At 40.9% G+C, this 16,052-nt stretch overlaps 2 protein-coding genes across 2 annotated transcripts; both read right to left on the bottom strand.

The window, feature by feature from the left end:
- Positions 1–2,946: 2,946 nt before the first annotated feature.
- LOC140549657 (testis-specific serine/threonine-protein kinase 6-like) lies at positions 2,947–5,693 on the bottom strand. Its single transcript, XM_072673407.1, has 4 exons — positions 4,879–5,693; positions 4,521–4,731; positions 4,059–4,178; positions 2,947–3,012 (listed from the first exon to the last, which is right to left on the bottom strand). Exons 1-4 carry the CDS (start codon positions 5,691–5,693, stop codon positions 2,947–2,949), a joined length of 1,212 nt encoding a protein of 403 aa, XP_072529508.1.
- A 7,604-nt stretch (positions 5,694–13,297) lies between these two features.
- On the bottom strand, positions 13,298–16,052 carry LOC140549656 (testis-specific serine/threonine-protein kinase 6-like). The gene is made up of 4 exons (XM_072673406.1): positions 15,238–16,052; positions 14,879–15,089; positions 14,417–14,536; positions 13,298–13,399 (listed from the first exon to the last, which is right to left on the bottom strand). Exons 1-4 carry the CDS (start codon positions 16,050–16,052, stop codon positions 13,298–13,300), a joined length of 1,248 nt encoding a protein of 415 aa, XP_072529507.1.

Here is a 16,052-nt window from a genome sequence, read left to right as displayed (position 1 = left end):
GAGAGGGCTGAAAAACAGCAGAAGTACAGCAGGAAAATAGTTTTGCTCTGAGGATTCTGGAGTAAAATACACTGTTATTACTTACAAGAAGTGTCTGTTAGATCTTTTAATGCTGTTTACTAACAGATTTAGCAGAGTATGTTTGAGTAACCATCCTAACTTTCAGTCTGATAGTTAGTGTTTAAACTGTGCAGGTGTTCAGGAATGTTTCCTACTTCAGAATCAGGACTTCTAGCTCTAATACTCACTCTTGAGATTCCTCACCAGCTTTAAATGAGTTATACAGGCTACCTAGCATAAGGCTTTGATTTAGGGTTGAATGTGTTTTCCTTTTTGGAAGGAACATACTATTATTGTACATTTTAAGAAAGAAGCAGCAAGAAAACACAATTAGTAAAATTCAAGACGTCTGTTCTTTTGTCAAGAAAAGAAAAGTTTCCTTTCCTTTCAGTAATAAGAGACCATATATTCATTACCCAATCTCAGTGAATAATACAAAAGAACATAGCAAGTAAACGTAAGCTCTGTGTGAAGTTGAGAATCTATCATTGCATGTTCAAATGTATTTAGGTGAGTCATTTGAGAATGTAAGTTCGTTAATGCCTCACATTCGAAATTAGGATATTAAGGCTTCTCCACGAGACTCTGGATTATCTTACTCTCTTACTCATGTTTGTGTTCTCTGTTCTCCCAGATGGGGTCCATCCCAGGGGCCTGTGCCAAAGCCTTATGCTAGGCCTGTGCCACACAGCTTTGCGGAGTACTGCACTATGTCCTGTGGATGTGGAAAACGTACTGCATTGTTCCTGTCCAGAAGATGCCGCGACCCAGTGACATTAGGAGTACAGGCCAGGGGCACTGACGTCACACATCATGAAGACCATGGAGAAGCTAGTCCTGGATGAGCTCCGGCACAGTCCTGTCTGGGAGTTGAGGATGCTATAATCCAGCCAGCACTGTAAGGATCATGTTTTTTGATTTCTCCAGTGCATTTAACACCATTTGGCCTAATGCTCTGGGTGACAAGCTGACAATGATGCAAGTAGATGGCCCCCTCGTGTCCTGGATTGTTCACTACCTGACTGGCAGACCACAGTATGTACGCCTGCAGCACTGTGTGTCGGACAGAGTGGTCCGCAACATTGGAGCCTCGCAGGGACCTATCCTCTCTCTCTTCTTCTTCACTCTTTACACCACGGACTTCAGCTATTGCACAGAGACCTGCCACATTCAGAAGTTTTCTGATGAATTGGCATTGACTCTGATGACTCTACAACATGGTGTTGAGACACAGGAGCACATTCAGTGCAAAACTCAGTCCACCAAAATGCGCCACAGAGCGCCACAGGGGGTCATTCTTACCTGTGCTCATCAAACTCTATAACTCCTCCCTCAATGTGTGACACTATGGTTCATCTGTGCAGTTCTCTGATTATACTGTTCATATGTGCAATAATAATAGTAATGCAATTCATTTTAATATCTGTGAAATAACTCAGAGGTGCAATAATTCAAAATGTTTCATATGGTCTGTTCCATATTTATTATCACAGCTATTGTCACTTTGCCACTTAGTTCATAAAACTATATTCATACCCTAAATACCATTTAATCATATCATTTATAAACCTTTTTTTTCTGTTTTTGTTTTAAACTTTATAGAGTGTTTATTCTTACACAAGCCGCTGCAACTATAGCAACTGCAGTTTCACTACTAGTATTAATAAAGTATTTCTGATTCTGATTCTGAAACCATATTTTCTGGGCCCCAATGCCATTGACACATGAATTCTGCAAAACCACAGAGCACTTTTACATAGCCATATCACATAGGCTACAGCTGTATGGTTAGGTTCACGATGTTGATATATGTGATATATATAAAATAATTTTGTATATATAATGCAAAAAATGTATATCTCCACTTTATCAATGACAGAGTTTAAACAAAGAACATATCCTTGCTATACAAACACACACACACACACACACACGAATAACCACAATACACTGAAATACATAATTAACTACATTTTTTATTTTCCATTTTGAACATAAACAGACTAAAGTAAACTTCAAAATAAGAAAGCAAAATGCTCCATTTTCTACTAGTAAGAATGCGGCGATTCAGAGCCGCCGCCCACTTAAGGACTTTTTGTTATGTTTCTGTTCTTGTATCTATTCAGTGACTCGGTTCTGGTTCAGTTACGTTCATGTGTGTTTGGTTCATGTTTGGTTCATTGTGTCGGTTCAGTGTCGTGTTTCATGTTCATGTGTTTAGTGAGATGCTCTCGCTCACTCCCACCTTATACCCACGACCCTCGCTCCAGCTAGGCGACCCTTTTCCACGCTGCGTTGTCAGATTTGGTTTGGTCGGCCTAGCCGTTTTTGGTTCTGCGGCTGGTTCCCCCTGTTCCCTGCCCTGCTCATCTAGCTCAGCTCCCAGAGCCCACAAAGTTGTGCTTTGTGTTCGCCCTCTAGTTTGTCGAGTTTACGTTGTTTTCCTGTTTATTCCCGTTAGTTGCTGCTTTGTTTGCTTTGTTTTTCTCTTTGTATGATTTTCTATTGTGTTATTAAAGTACTTGCATTGCACCCATCTCTGCGAGTGTTCATCCCTCTGTGTCTGGCCTGACCCACCATGACAACAGTGTCATTTCATCTTCGTCAATCACTTAATTTAAATCAAATTTAAAGACCATTTGAATTGAAAAATGGTTCCTGAATCGAAAATTGTTTTTGAATTGAATCGTGACCTCAAAAATCAGAATTGAATCAAATCACCTGACACAGAGAGATTCGCACCCCTATTTAATTCTTAAGATAAGATACTATAAGATACAATCCTTCTAGCAAGTCCTGGGTCGTGAAAAGTGAGTGGGATACCACTGTGGCCTCAGACTTGAAGGTGCTGATTCTCATACCAACCGCTATACACTTAGCTACAAACTAGTCAACTGTGCGTTGGAGGCCCCCGTAGAACATCCTGCCCCTGGCTACGCCTTGCTGTCCCGTCTATGAATATCACAAACAGGAGCAGACACATGGCACAGCCCTGACAAAGACCAACGGCAACACTTAACAAGCTTGACTTAGTGCTGAAAATATGGACACAGCTCTGACTCAGTGAGTACAAGGACTGCACAGCTCGCATCACCGACCCTTGCATCCCATGCACCTAGAGCACTTCTCACAAGATGTCTCAGAGAACATGGTCATGAGCCTTCAAGTCCACAAAACATGTAGACAGGACTGCTGAACTCCCATGCCTCCTCAACTATCCAAAAGAGAGTGAAGAGCTGGTCCAACATTTCATGGTCAGGACAGAATCTGCATTTCTCCTCCTGAGTCTCGTCTTTGCACTACCCTGGCATAAACTTTCTAGAGGGAAACCGAGGTGTGAAGCTTCAAACGTTTCCACACACCCTCTGGTTCGCTTTCTTAATGAGGACCACAACCTTGGATTGCCAGTCCAGAGGCACTGTTCCCGAGGTCCATGCAACTTTACAGAGGCATCTCAATCCCTAATGTCTAGAGAAAGTGTTCTATCAGCCACCCAACAATATCCTCAGCTGAGTGCAGAGCTATACTGCCCTTAATGGACACAGTTTAGACAGTGTCCTTCCTACCCCTTACATAACAACTCCAAATGATGTGTATGTCGCTTTTTACAACCTGATGGCGCAGCTTTACAGAAATCGGGAAATAGAACAAATATAACTAAATAAATACAACATGAACCCCAAGTGAGCAAGCCAAAGGCGACAGTGGCAAGGAAAAACTCCCTCAGAGCTGGAGGAAGAAACCTTGGGAGGAACCAAGACTCACTAGGGGGACCCATCCTCCTCTGGTCAGAACAACGTATAAATGACCAATAAATTGTGTAAAGGTAGTATGTCATCACCAGGGCCGTGCTAGATGTCTACAATGGATGAATAGTCTTTTTCAGGATCTGTTGGCGAGACAAAATGACATATATGAATCAGCTGAAACATTTCTAGCAAATATTTAAAGTATAAAATCTGAGGCTGTGACGATCGCTCAACATTTGCCTAACATACCTTAAATTTAGGGAACCTCAGCCTCCTGGTTCCTTTCAGTACTGTGGGCTGTGGGAGAACAGATGTTGTCTCCACCACTAGCCCATGGAGAGGGACATCTACAGTCACATCCTTGAGTCTCTGCTCAGAACACAAACAAGCATGAGCATCTGAAGGGGAAGCAGAATGAGGAGCACTCTGCTGGGAAATAGAGGTGGTGTCATGGACCACAGAGTTAACTCTGAATAACTTCCTCATCCTCCGTCGGAGTGACTGGGAGGCTCTGAGAATTGGTGCCTTGACATAAGCATTAGCTGCCCTTTTAATAGCAGCACAAACAGGACTACAGCTAACGCAGCCATAGTGCTCCTCCACAGCCTCTACCCTTTGGCAAGTTAGACTTGCACCAGCTCCACTGCTGTTGTCTTTCTGCTCAGGCTTCAGAGTTTCGCATCTGACACCATGAGTTGAGAGAACGTCTACGTCTCTGCTTAAAGAAGAAGACGGAGACTCTTCCCCTGTCGACTGATGAGTGCTGAAAAACACCAGCCCATTTTCAGAGGCAGAAGAGGATATACTGTCTATGTTACTGTTCAAAGAGAAGGAAGACTGAGACTCTTCCTCTGACGTTTCAAGTGGGTTGACGTCTGGACACAGATCCTCAACGGGCACCACCACAAACCTGCCAATAACCCTGGAGACAGTACAGAAGCAATGTGTTAGTGTACTTATCGTTAGTGAACTAATACTGTATGTTACCTATTTGCAAAACAGCTCTTTACTTTGAGTGACCCATTCAAAATGTTCTTCATATATGTATACCTGCACAGTGGTTACTTACCGTTCCTGCCTCGGCTGCAGCCAAGGGTGCTGTGCCACCTCTGTCACAGATGGCCGAGTGGAAGGGTCATACTGCAGCATATAAGATATGAAAGCCCGACAGGGCTCCTCCACCGCGATCCTACGTGGGAACACCAAGGGTTCTCGCTGGACACGTAGGAGACTCTTCAAACTGTTAACTTTGAAGGGTGTGGATCCGGTGACCATGGAGTAAAAGATAATACCTAGACTCCACACGTCACTTTTTTTTGGATCATAGGGTTTTTCCAAAAGTACCTCAGGTGCACCATACTCGGGAGTGCAATAATAGGTCTTGCTTAAGTCAGGAAAGCCCCTTGAAAAACGGCCTAAACCAAAGTCGGTTAATTTGACTTGGTTGTTAGCAGTCAGCAGAACGTTTTTACATTTAAGGTCACGATGGACAATGTCCTGCTGATGTAGATAGGCCACAGCGCTGAGCAGCTGTGAGAACCACATTTTTGCTTGGCCAGTGGGAATGTGGCCGAGCTCCCAGATCTTCTGTTGAAGATCCATTGCGGCAGCCTCCATCACAATAAACACCTGTCCGTTTGGCATCTCAAAGATTTCATGCACCTGAACAATGTGAGGGTGCTTTACTCTTTTCAGAATGGCCAGTTCCCGGGGCAGAAGTTTAGAGACAAAAATATGTGATGCCAGCCTGCGGTGCATTATTTTGATGGCCACATGGTTGGAGTGCCTTTGAGATGTGGCCAGCTTAACCTCACCGTAACTCCCTTTACCAATGAAATCCACCACCTCGTAGCCCAAACTCCTCAGGACTTCTTTGGTTTGCATTTTTCTACTCTGTCCTATTTTAAAGGAGAAGCAAAAGTAGAACCTCTTTCTGGTTCTAGATAAGATGGTTCTAGACAAGAGCGTCAGCTAAATGGCGTCAGTGTCAGTGTGAACGCAGGAATGAAGCGTCTCTCGAGCTGCTGAATCCGAACTGAGCCAGTGAGGGGGAACCTGCCTTTTTATAGGCTCTGTGATGTCATCGACATGACCTCACAATGGAGGAGGACTCGGGTCACTGAGGTCAGTCTCTTCATTGGCTGTATAGGACTGTATGGACATACAGTGCTGTGTACAGTGCTATGCCCCTTCATTTACCTCAGCAACACATGAAGCAAATTGCAGTGATCAGACTGAGCTGATTAAATACATCCAGGCCTGATGAATTAAGGCCTCACTTATACTAAAGTTTAGCATCAGATCTGTATGATCTGAGACTAGATTTAGAAACCGGGTCTGTCACCACAAAGTTTCTTTAGAGAGTCCTGTTCTATTGGTCAGTGCGTTTCTATGGAAACATCCGTGTCAGATGCCGTAAAGCAGCTGAATTTATTCAGAAGAAAGGATGTCTAGTTACTTTAGGACATGAATCACTGCAGTCAGTAAAATCAGTCACATATTTCCACATCTTTACTTTGGTATTTCCACAATTTCACATTAATTTCTCTATTTTTTTTTTAATTATTATTATTTTATTTTATTTATGTATTTCGCCACATTTTGGCATTCATCTGTTTCTGTATGTCTATATTTATTTATTAATGTATTTCCATATTTGTACTCATGTATGGGTTTATGTGTGTGTTCTTTGTGCTCTTTCTTAGTCATATTTGTGTTCTTTGTGTTCTCCGTGCTCAACAAAAGGAAAAAGTATGGTTATTTTTGCAATGTCAAGGCGGTGTTGCGATTGACAAGAACATCCAAACACATCACGAGAATCTTAACATAACAAAGGAAAGGACCCTTGAGACAAATGTCATTGTATCTATAGGCAAAAATATTAAGAAATGAATAAAAGCAGTCTTAAAACAACCCACCAAACAGAATGCCCACACAATCTAAAACCAAACTGCTATAATACTGCCTTGATTGCAGCACAAATAGCCTGAAGAAACCAAAGATACAAACTTCATTTTCACATAAACATTCAATTCCCTGCAAAAACTATGTAAAATACGTCTTGGCTGACTATATTTCCAAACATGCTGGCAAAGTATTGTGTAATATTTTTAACCAGCAATGATCACACCTCATATTAAATTTACACTCTACAATATTGCCAAAAATACAGAACTTATATCTACTTAGACTTTTTAGGAATTGCGTTATACCAACATACTACTATTGTACAAGAACATTTTAAGACAATTGCAGCAAGAAAACAGTTAGTAAAATATGAAGCACTTAAAAGCCATGGCATGTCGTAGAAAGCAAAAGGGAAAAGCATTGTGGGTATTTTTGCATTGTGAAGTCGCTGTTCCGATTGACAAAAAAATCCAAAAGCGTTACCGGAATCTTAACACAACAAAGCACGGGACCCTTGAGAAAAATGTGTTTGTTACTATGGGCCAAAAATTTAAAATCAATAAAACCAGCCAAATCACCACCAAGTTACTATTTTCTCACCCACTGGATGAGACAGAACGCAAAGCTCAAAAGCTGAACCTAAACATAATACCCACACAAGCTAAAAACAAATTGCCAAGAAACTGCCTTGACTGTGAGAAAAAAGAGAGACGAAACCAAAAGACTCAAGTCTCATTACAGAATAACAAAAATTGCCATGGCTGATTATATTTCCAAGTCAAAAAACCAAAAGTTTTCAACCACAAATAGCAACGCCTTGAATTAATCTCATAAACCATGACATTGGTTCTAAGTAAAAAAAGACTAAATCTTCTTAAAAAGAAATATATAAATATATATATATATATATATATAGATATATATATAGATATATACACACCTAATGTACTGAGGATTTCAAGAATGGTAACCAGTTTATAGCAATTACTTTCTCAACTACTTTCCAAATTGTGTTGTTCCAACTTACTATTGTTGTACATGAAAGATTCTAAGTAATTAGCAGCAAAAAAATACAATTAGGAAAATATGAAGCAATACAAAGACATGGCATGTCGTAGAACGCAAAAGGAAAAAGCATTTTGGGTATTTTTGCATTGTGAAGGCGGGGATACAATTGACAACAAAATCTATACGCATTACGTGAATCTTACCACAACAAAGCAAGGGACCCTTGAGGAAAAAAATGTTTATAACTGTGGGCAACACCAATAAAACAACAACAATAAAACCAGTCTTAAAACAACTCACAACCAAGTTACTAGTTTCTTACTCACTAGATGAGACAAAACACAAAGCTCAAAACCTGAACATAAATATAATGCACACACAACCTAAAAACAAACTGCCAAAAGACTGTGTTGACTGTGATTGTAACTATGGGCACAAACATTTAAAAAATAATAAAATCAGTCTTAAAATAACTCTTCACCAAGTTTCTTACCCACTGGATAAGATGAAAAGCAAAGCTCAAAACCTGAAACTAAACACGTTGGCCACACAATCTAAAACCAAACTGCCAAAAAAACGAAAAGATTTTTGAGTCTCTATAAAAACACAAATTGCCATGATGGACTATATTTCAAACCATCATGATGGGGTATTGAGTAAATATTTTAAACAGTAATGACCATGCACTGGATTAAACTCAAAAACTATGACATTGCCTTTGCAGAAAAAAAAACCCACAAAAAATGTTCACCTACTTTACTCAGGATTTCAAGAACGGTAACCAATTTATCACATTTACTTTCTGAATTACTTTCCAAATTGCCTTGTACCAACATACTATTATTTTATAATTATTATTATAAGAAAACACAATTAGTTTATTATGAAGCACTTAAAAGGCATGGCAGAAGGAAAAAAATCATTATGGGTATTTTTGCATTTATGGATCATTTTAAAAAATGTAAAATTCAATTAAAACAGTCTTCAAGTAACTCACCACCAAGTTACTAGTTTTTTACCCACTGGATAAGATAAAACGCAAAGCTCAAAAGCTGAACCTAAACAAAATGCCTACACAATCTATAACCAAACCACCAATAAAATCTACCTTGCAGCAAAAAGAGCCTGAAAAACCCCCCAAAAAACGAACACAATTTGCCATGACAGAATATATTTCAATTAAGGGTGGGAAGGTTTTGAACAAGGTATTACCATACCTCAGATTACTCTCACAGATTATATAAAGCCTCTGCAAAAGAAAGCTTACCTTTCTTAGAACTATACATGTACACCTACTTTACAGAGGATTTCAAGAATGGTAACAAATTTATCGCAATTACTTTCTGAATTACTTTCTGAATTACATTCTGAATTACATTATAAAATGTATTCAGAACATTCTAAGAAAATAGCAGCAATAAAACACAATTAGTAAAATATGAAGCACAAGAAAGGCATGGGATGTTGCAAACAGCAAAAGGAAAAAGCATTATGGGTATTTTTGCATTGTGAAGGTGGCGTTACAATTGATAACAAAATCCGGACACATTACGTGAATCTTAACACAACAAAGCAAGGGTCCCTTGAGGAAAAAATGTGTTTGTAATATGGGCAAAAATAAAAAAAAACAATAAAACCAGTCTTAAAACAACTCACCACCGAGTTACTAGTTTCTTACCCACTGGATGAGATGAAACACAAAGCTGAACCTACTGCCAAACAAATTGTCTTGACTGCAACAGAAAATACTGAAAAAAAATTCAAGCTTATTCTTAAAACAATCTTTTAATTCTGTATAAAAACAAATCAATGCCATGGTTTATTATATTTCAAATCATCATGGTGGGGTATTGGGTAGATCTTTTTGCCAGTAATGAACACTCACAGAATTAAACTCAACAGCTTTGATAATGCTTTTGCAAAACAAACAAAAAAAAACAACGCTGACCCTTTTCAGAAGTATATATGTAAACCTACTTTACTTCGGATTTCAACAATGGTAACCAGTTTATCACAATTACTTTCTGAATTATGAACTGCGTTATACAAACATACTATTATTGTACTAGAACATTCAAAGCAAATACATGCAAGAAAACACAGTTATCCAAATATGAAGCACTTAAATGCCATGGCATGTTTTAAACAGCAAAAGGAAACGGCATTATGGGTATTTTTGCATTGTGAAGGCGGCAAAGCAAGGAACCCTTAAAACAAATCACCACCAAGTTACTAGTTTCTCACCCACTGCATGAGACAGAACGCAAAACTCAAAAGCTGAACCTAAACAGAAAGCCCACACAACCTAAAACCAAACTGCCAAAAAATCTGTGATAAAAATACAGAAGTCATGAGACAGAATGTTTCCATACATAGCATTTTTTCCTTCTTCCAGTTTGCATTAGGAAATAAAAAAAAAAGTGTGTTAAATAAAGAGTATAAGAGGTATCATAATGTTTATTACCCCATGTAACTCTAATTTGGGGGTTCAAAAATAGTCAATCCTGGAATAGGATGCAGTTGTACATGAATAGTGTGTAAAGTCTCTGTGTCTTGTGAATTTACTTCTCAACAAATCAACAAGACCCAGTTCAAAAGATTGATGTCTAAGCATCTTACTCATTTTAGGGAGGGGGGCTTTCGATTCGGGTCGTCTGTCCTTGTGCTGTGACAAGACACAGTTAAGACCCCCCGCCAACTATTCAAACATTCCCCCTTCTCATTCTGCCCTCTAATCATCATTCTTTTCTTTAAGGGTTTCAACTTGGCTTTTAAGGCAAGTTTCAGCAGTCAGTAATCACTTCGTCAGACCATGTCAACAGACCTCCCGCCACATCAACTCACTTTGTAGAGCATTAAAATTGTCAGTAAACACACACTCCAATTCTTGCCTTATTATTTTGGATATATCTTCCCTCAGTGAGGCTAGGATATCTGACTTGATTGCTTCATCAGTCATACCTGAAGTTTTAGTTTCAGTCCAAGTGGATGAGGCCTGGTTTGAACTTGTTGAAGTACTGCGTGTCGAGGGGGCACAGGCCTCGCCGGGTAATATATTTATATTTGCAATTAATTTCTGAATTATTTTCAAAAATGTTATACCAACATACTATTATTGTACAAGAACATTCTAAGAAAATAGCAGCAAGAAAACACAATTAGTAAAATGTGAAGCACTTAAAAGCCATGGCATGTTGTGAACAGCAAAAGAAAAAGGCATTATGGGTATTTTTGCATTTTGAAGGCGGTGTTTCGATGGACGACAAAATCTGGATGCATTACAGAAATCTTACTACCACAAAGCAAGAAACCTTTGAGAATAAAATGTGATTGTAACTATGGGCAAAAATTTAAAAACAACTCAACACCAAGTTACTAGTTTCTCACCCACTGAATGAGAAAGAACGCAAAGAACCCAACTGCCAAAGAACCTGCCTTTATTGAAGAAACCAACAAAGACAAGTGTAGCCCCTTAAAAAAAAGACTGCAGCACTGTGTGTCGGACAGAGTGGTCCGCAACATTGGAGCCTTGCAGGGACCTGTCCTCCCTCTCCCTCTCTCTCTCTCTCTCTCTCTCTCTCTCTCTCTCTCTCTCTCTCTCTTCTTCTACACTCGTTCACAGGAGTGATAAGGACGAGGATATGGTGAGGATGAAGAACTTTGTCACATGGTGTGAGCTAAACCATCTGAATCTCAATGTGACAAAGACCAAAGAACTGTTGGTGGACCTGAGAAGAGACAAGGCACCCTTGTGTCCGTCAGTGGGGTCAGTGTGGACACTGTGGAGAACTACAAATATCTGTCGTCCTGATAATAAACTTCACTGGGCTAAGAACACTGATGGCTCCCACCCACTTTACAACACGGTGTTGAGACACAGGAGCACATTCGGTGCAAAACTCAGTCCACCAAAATGCGCCACAGAGCGCCACAGGGGGTCATTCTTACCTGTGGTCATCAAACTCTATAACTCCTCCCTCAATGTGTGACACTATGGTTCATCTGTGCAGTTCTCTAATTATACTGTTCATATGTGCAATAATAATAGTAATGCAATTCATTTTAATATCTGTGAAATAACTAAGAGGTGCAATAATTCAAAATGTTTCATATGGTCTGTTCCATATTTATTATCACAGCTTTTTTTTTCTGTTTTTGTTTTAAACTTTATAGAGTGTTTATTCTTACACAATAGTTGCAACTATGGCAACTGCAGTTTCACTACTAGTATTAATAAAGTATTTCTGATTCTGATTCTGAAACCATATTTTCTGGGCCCCAATGCCATTGACACATGAATTCTGCAAAACCACAGAGCACTTTTACATAGCCATATCATATAGGCTACAGCTGTATGGTTAGGTTCACGATGTTGATATATGTGATATATATAAAATAATTTTGTATATATAATGCAAAAAATGTATATCTCCACTTTATCAATGACAGAGTTTAAACAAAAAACAAATCCTTGCTATACAAACACACACACACACACGCACACACACGAATAACCACAATACACTGAAATACATAATTAACTACATTTTTTATTTTCCATTTTGAACATAAACAGACTAAAGTAAACTTCAAAATAAGAAAGCAAAATGCTCCATTTTCTACTAGTAAGAATGCGGCGATTCCGAGCCGCCGCCCACTTAAAGACTTTTTGTTATGTTTCTGTTCTTGTATCTATTCAGTGACTCGGTTCTGGTTCAGTTACGTTCATATGTGTTTGGTTCATATTTGGTTCATTGTGTCGGTTCAGTGTCGTGTTTCATGTTCATGTGTTTAGCGAGATGCTTTCGCTCACTGCCACCTTATACCCACGACTCTCGCTCTAGTTAGGCGACCCTTTTCCATGCTGCGTTGCCAGGTTTGGTCGGCCTAGCCGTTTTTGGTTCTGCGGCTGGTTCCCCAGCTCTCTTCTCCCCTTTTTCAGCGGTCTCAGCACGGTTCTCATGAGTCCTTAGTTCCCCCCTTGTTTCCCCAGGCACTGCCTGTAGGTTGGTGTTGTTAGCATTCCCCCTGTTCCCTGCCCTGCTCACCTAGCTCAGCTCCTAGAGTCCCCCGGTCTTAGGTGTGCTTTGTGTTCGCCCTCTAGTTTGTCGAGTTTACGTTATTTTCCTGTTTATTACCGTTAGTTGCTGCTTTGTTTGCTTTGGTTTGCTCTTTGCATGATTTTCTATTGTGTTATTAAAGTACTTGCATTGCACCCATCTCTGTGAGTGTTCATCCCTCTGTGTCTGGCCTGACCCATCATGACAACAATGTAGTTTCATCTTCGTCAATCACTTAATTTAAATCAAATTTAAAGACCATTTGAATTGAAAAATGGTTCCTGAGTCGAAAATTGTTTTTGAATTGAATCGTGACCTCAAGAATCAGAATTGAATCAAATCACCTGACACAAAGAGATTTGCACTCCTATTTCATTCTTAAGATAAGATACTATAAGATACAATCCTTCTAGCAAGTCCTGGGTCATGAAAGGTGAGTGGGATACCACTGTGGCCTCAGACTTGAAGGTGCTGATTCTCATACCAACCGCTATACACTTAGCTACAAACTAGTCAAGTGTGCGTTGGAGGCCCCCGTAGACCATCCTGCCCCTGGCTACGCCTTGCTATCCCATCTATGAATATCACAAACAGGAGCAGACACATGGCACAGCCCTGACAAAGACCAACGGCAACACTTAACAAGCTTGACTTAGTGCTGAAAATATGGACACAGCTCTGACTCAGTGAGTACAAGGACTGCACAGCTCGCATCACCGACCCTTGCATCCCATGCACCTAGAGCACTTCTCACAAGATGTCTCAGAGAACATGGTCATGAGCCTTCAAGTCCACAAAACATGTAGACAGGACTGCTGAACTCCCATGCCTCCTCAACTATCCAAAAGAGAGTGAAGAGCTGGTCCAACATTTCATGGTCAGGACAGAATCTGCATTTCTCCTCCTGAGTCTCATCTTTGCACTACCCTGGCATAAACTTTCTAGAGGGAAACCGAGGTGTGAAGCTTCAAACGTTTCCACACACTCTCTGGTTCGCTTTCTTAATGAGGACCACAACCTTGGATTGCCAGTCCAGAGGCACTGTTCCCGAGGTCCATGCAACATTACAGAGGCATCTCAATCCCTAATGTCTAGAGAAAGTGTTCTATCAGCCACCCAACAATATCCTCAGCTGAGTGCAGAGCTATACTGCCCTTAATGGACACAGTTTAGACAGTGTCCTTCCTACCCCTTACATAACAACTCCAAATGATGTGTATGTCGCTTTTTACAACCTGATGGTGCAACGCAGCTTTACAGAAATCGGGAAATAGAACAAATATAAATAAATAAATACAACATGAACCCCAAGTGAGCAAGCCAAAGGCGACAGTGGCAAGGAAAAACTCCCTCAGAGCTGGAGGAAGAAACCTTGGGAGGAACCAAGACTCACTAGGGGGACCCATCCTCCTCTGGTCAAAACAACGTATAAATGACCAATAAATTGTGTAAAGGTAGTATGTCATCACCAGGGCCGTGCTAGATGTCTACAATGGGTGAATCATCTCTGTCTTTTTCAGGATCTGTTGGCGAGACAAAATGACATTTATGAATCAACTGAAACATTTCTAGCAAATATTTAAAGTATAAAATCTGAGGCTGTGACGATCGCTCAACACTTGCCTAACATACCTTAAATTTAGGGAACCTCAGCCTCCTGGTTCCTTTCCGTACTGTGGGCTGTGGGAGAACAGATGCTGTCTCCAGCACTAGCCCATGGAGAGGGACATCTACAGTCACATCCTTGAGTCTCTGCTCAGAACACAAACAAGCAGGAGCTTCTGAAGGGGAAGCAGAATGAGGAGCACTCTGCTGGGAAATAAAGGTGGTGTCATGGACCACAGAGTTAACTCTGAATAACTTCCTCATCCTCCGTCGGAGTGACCGGGAGGCTCTGAGAATTGGTGCCTTGACATAAGCATTAGCTGCCCTTTTAATAGCAGCACAAACAGGACTACAGCTAACGCAGCCATAGTGCTCCTCCACAGCCTCTACCCTTTGGCAAGTTAGACTTGCACCAGCTCCACTGCAGTTGTCTTTCTGCTCAGGCTTCAGAGTTTCGCATCTGACACCATGAGTTGAGAGAACGTCTACGTCACTGCTTAAAGAAGAAGACGGAGACTCTTCCTCTGTCGACTGAGGAGTGCTGAAAAACACCAGCCCATTTTCAGAGGCAGAAGAGGATATACTGTCTATGTTACTGTTCAAAGAGAAGGAAGACTGAGACTCTTCCTCTGACGTTTCAAGTGGGTTGACGTCTGGACACAGATCCTCAACGGGCACCACCACAAACCTGCCAATAACCCTGGAGACAGTACAGAAGCAATGTGTTAGTGTACTTATCGTTAGTGAACTAATACTGTATGTTACCTATTTGCAAAACAGCTCTTTACTTTGAGTGACCCATTCAAAATGTTCTTCATGTATGTATACCTGCACAGTGGTTTACTTACCGTTCCTGCCTTGGCTGCAGCCAAGGGTGCTGTGCCACCTCTGTCACAGACGGCCGAGTGGAGGGGTCGTACTGCAGCATATAAGATATGAAGGCCCGACAGGGCTCCTCCACTGTGATCCTACGTGGGAACACCCAGGGTTCTCGCTGGACACGTAGGAGACTCTTCAAACTGTTAACTTTGAAGGGTGTGGATCCGGTGACCATGGAGTAAAAGATAATACCTAAACTCCACACGTCACTTTTTTTTGGATCATAGGGTTTTTCCAAAAGCACCTCAGGTGCACCATACTCGGGAGTGCAATAATAGGTCTTGCTTAAGTCAGGAAAGCCCCTTGAAAAACGGCCTAAACCAAAGTCGGTTAATTTGACTTGGTCGTTAGCAGTCAGCAGAACGTTTTTACATTTAAGATCACGATGGACAATGTTCTGCTGATGTAGATAGGCCACAGCGCTGAGCAGCTGTGAGAACCACATTTTTGCTTGGCCAATGGGAATGCGGCCGAGCTCCCAGATCTTCTGTTGAAGATCCATTGCGGCAGCCTCCATCACAATAAACACCTGTCCGTTTGGCATCTCAAAGATTTCATGCACCTGAACAATGTGAGGGTGCTTTACTCTTTTCAGAATGGCCAGTTCCCGGGGCAGAAGTTTAGAGACAAAAATATGTGATGCCAGCCTGCGGTGCATTATTTTGATGGCCACATGGTTGGAGTGCCTTTGAGATGTGGCCAGCTTAACCTCACCGTAACTCCCTTTACCAATGAAATCCACCACCTCGTAGCCCAAACTCCTCAGGACTTCTTTGGTTTGCAT

Source organism: Salminus brasiliensis, chromosome 2 (assembly GCF_030463535.1).
Source record: "Salminus brasiliensis chromosome 2, fSalBra1.hap2, whole genome shotgun sequence".
In the NCBI taxonomy this organism is placed as follows: Eukaryota; Metazoa; Chordata; class Actinopteri; order Characiformes; family Bryconidae; genus Salminus; species Salminus brasiliensis.
The sequence above is the reverse complement of the archived record's forward strand: the minus strand, read 5'-3'. Positions and strand labels throughout refer to the sequence as shown.

Excerpts from the sequence above, each read along its gene's own strand:
- LOC140549657 (XM_072673407.1), bottom strand. The coding sequence starts at position 5,693 with ATGCAAACCAAAGAAGTCCTGAGGAGTTTGGGCTACGAGGTGGTGGAT. Across the intron at positions 4,732-4,878 it reads CTGCAGCCGAGGCAGGAACG|GGTTATTGGCAGGTTTGTGG; the intron begins GTAAGTAACCAC and ends TACTGTCTCCAG. Across the intron at positions 3,013-4,058 it reads TGAGGTTCCCTAAATTTAAG|ACGGGACAGCAAGGCGTAGC; the intron begins GTATGTTAGGCA and ends TGATATTCATAG.
- LOC140549656 (XM_072673406.1), bottom strand. The coding sequence starts at position 16,052 with ATGCAAACCAAAGAAGTCCTGAGGAGTTTGGGCTACGAGGTGGTGGAT. Across the intron at positions 15,090-15,237 it reads CTGCAGCCAAGGCAGGAACG|GGTTATTGGCAGGTTTGTGG; the intron begins GTAAGTAAACCA and ends TACTGTCTCCAG. Across the intron at positions 13,400-14,416 it reads TGAGGTTCCCTAAATTTAAG|GGCTGTGCCATGTGTCTGCT; the intron begins GTATGTTAGGCA and ends GGTCTTTGTCAG.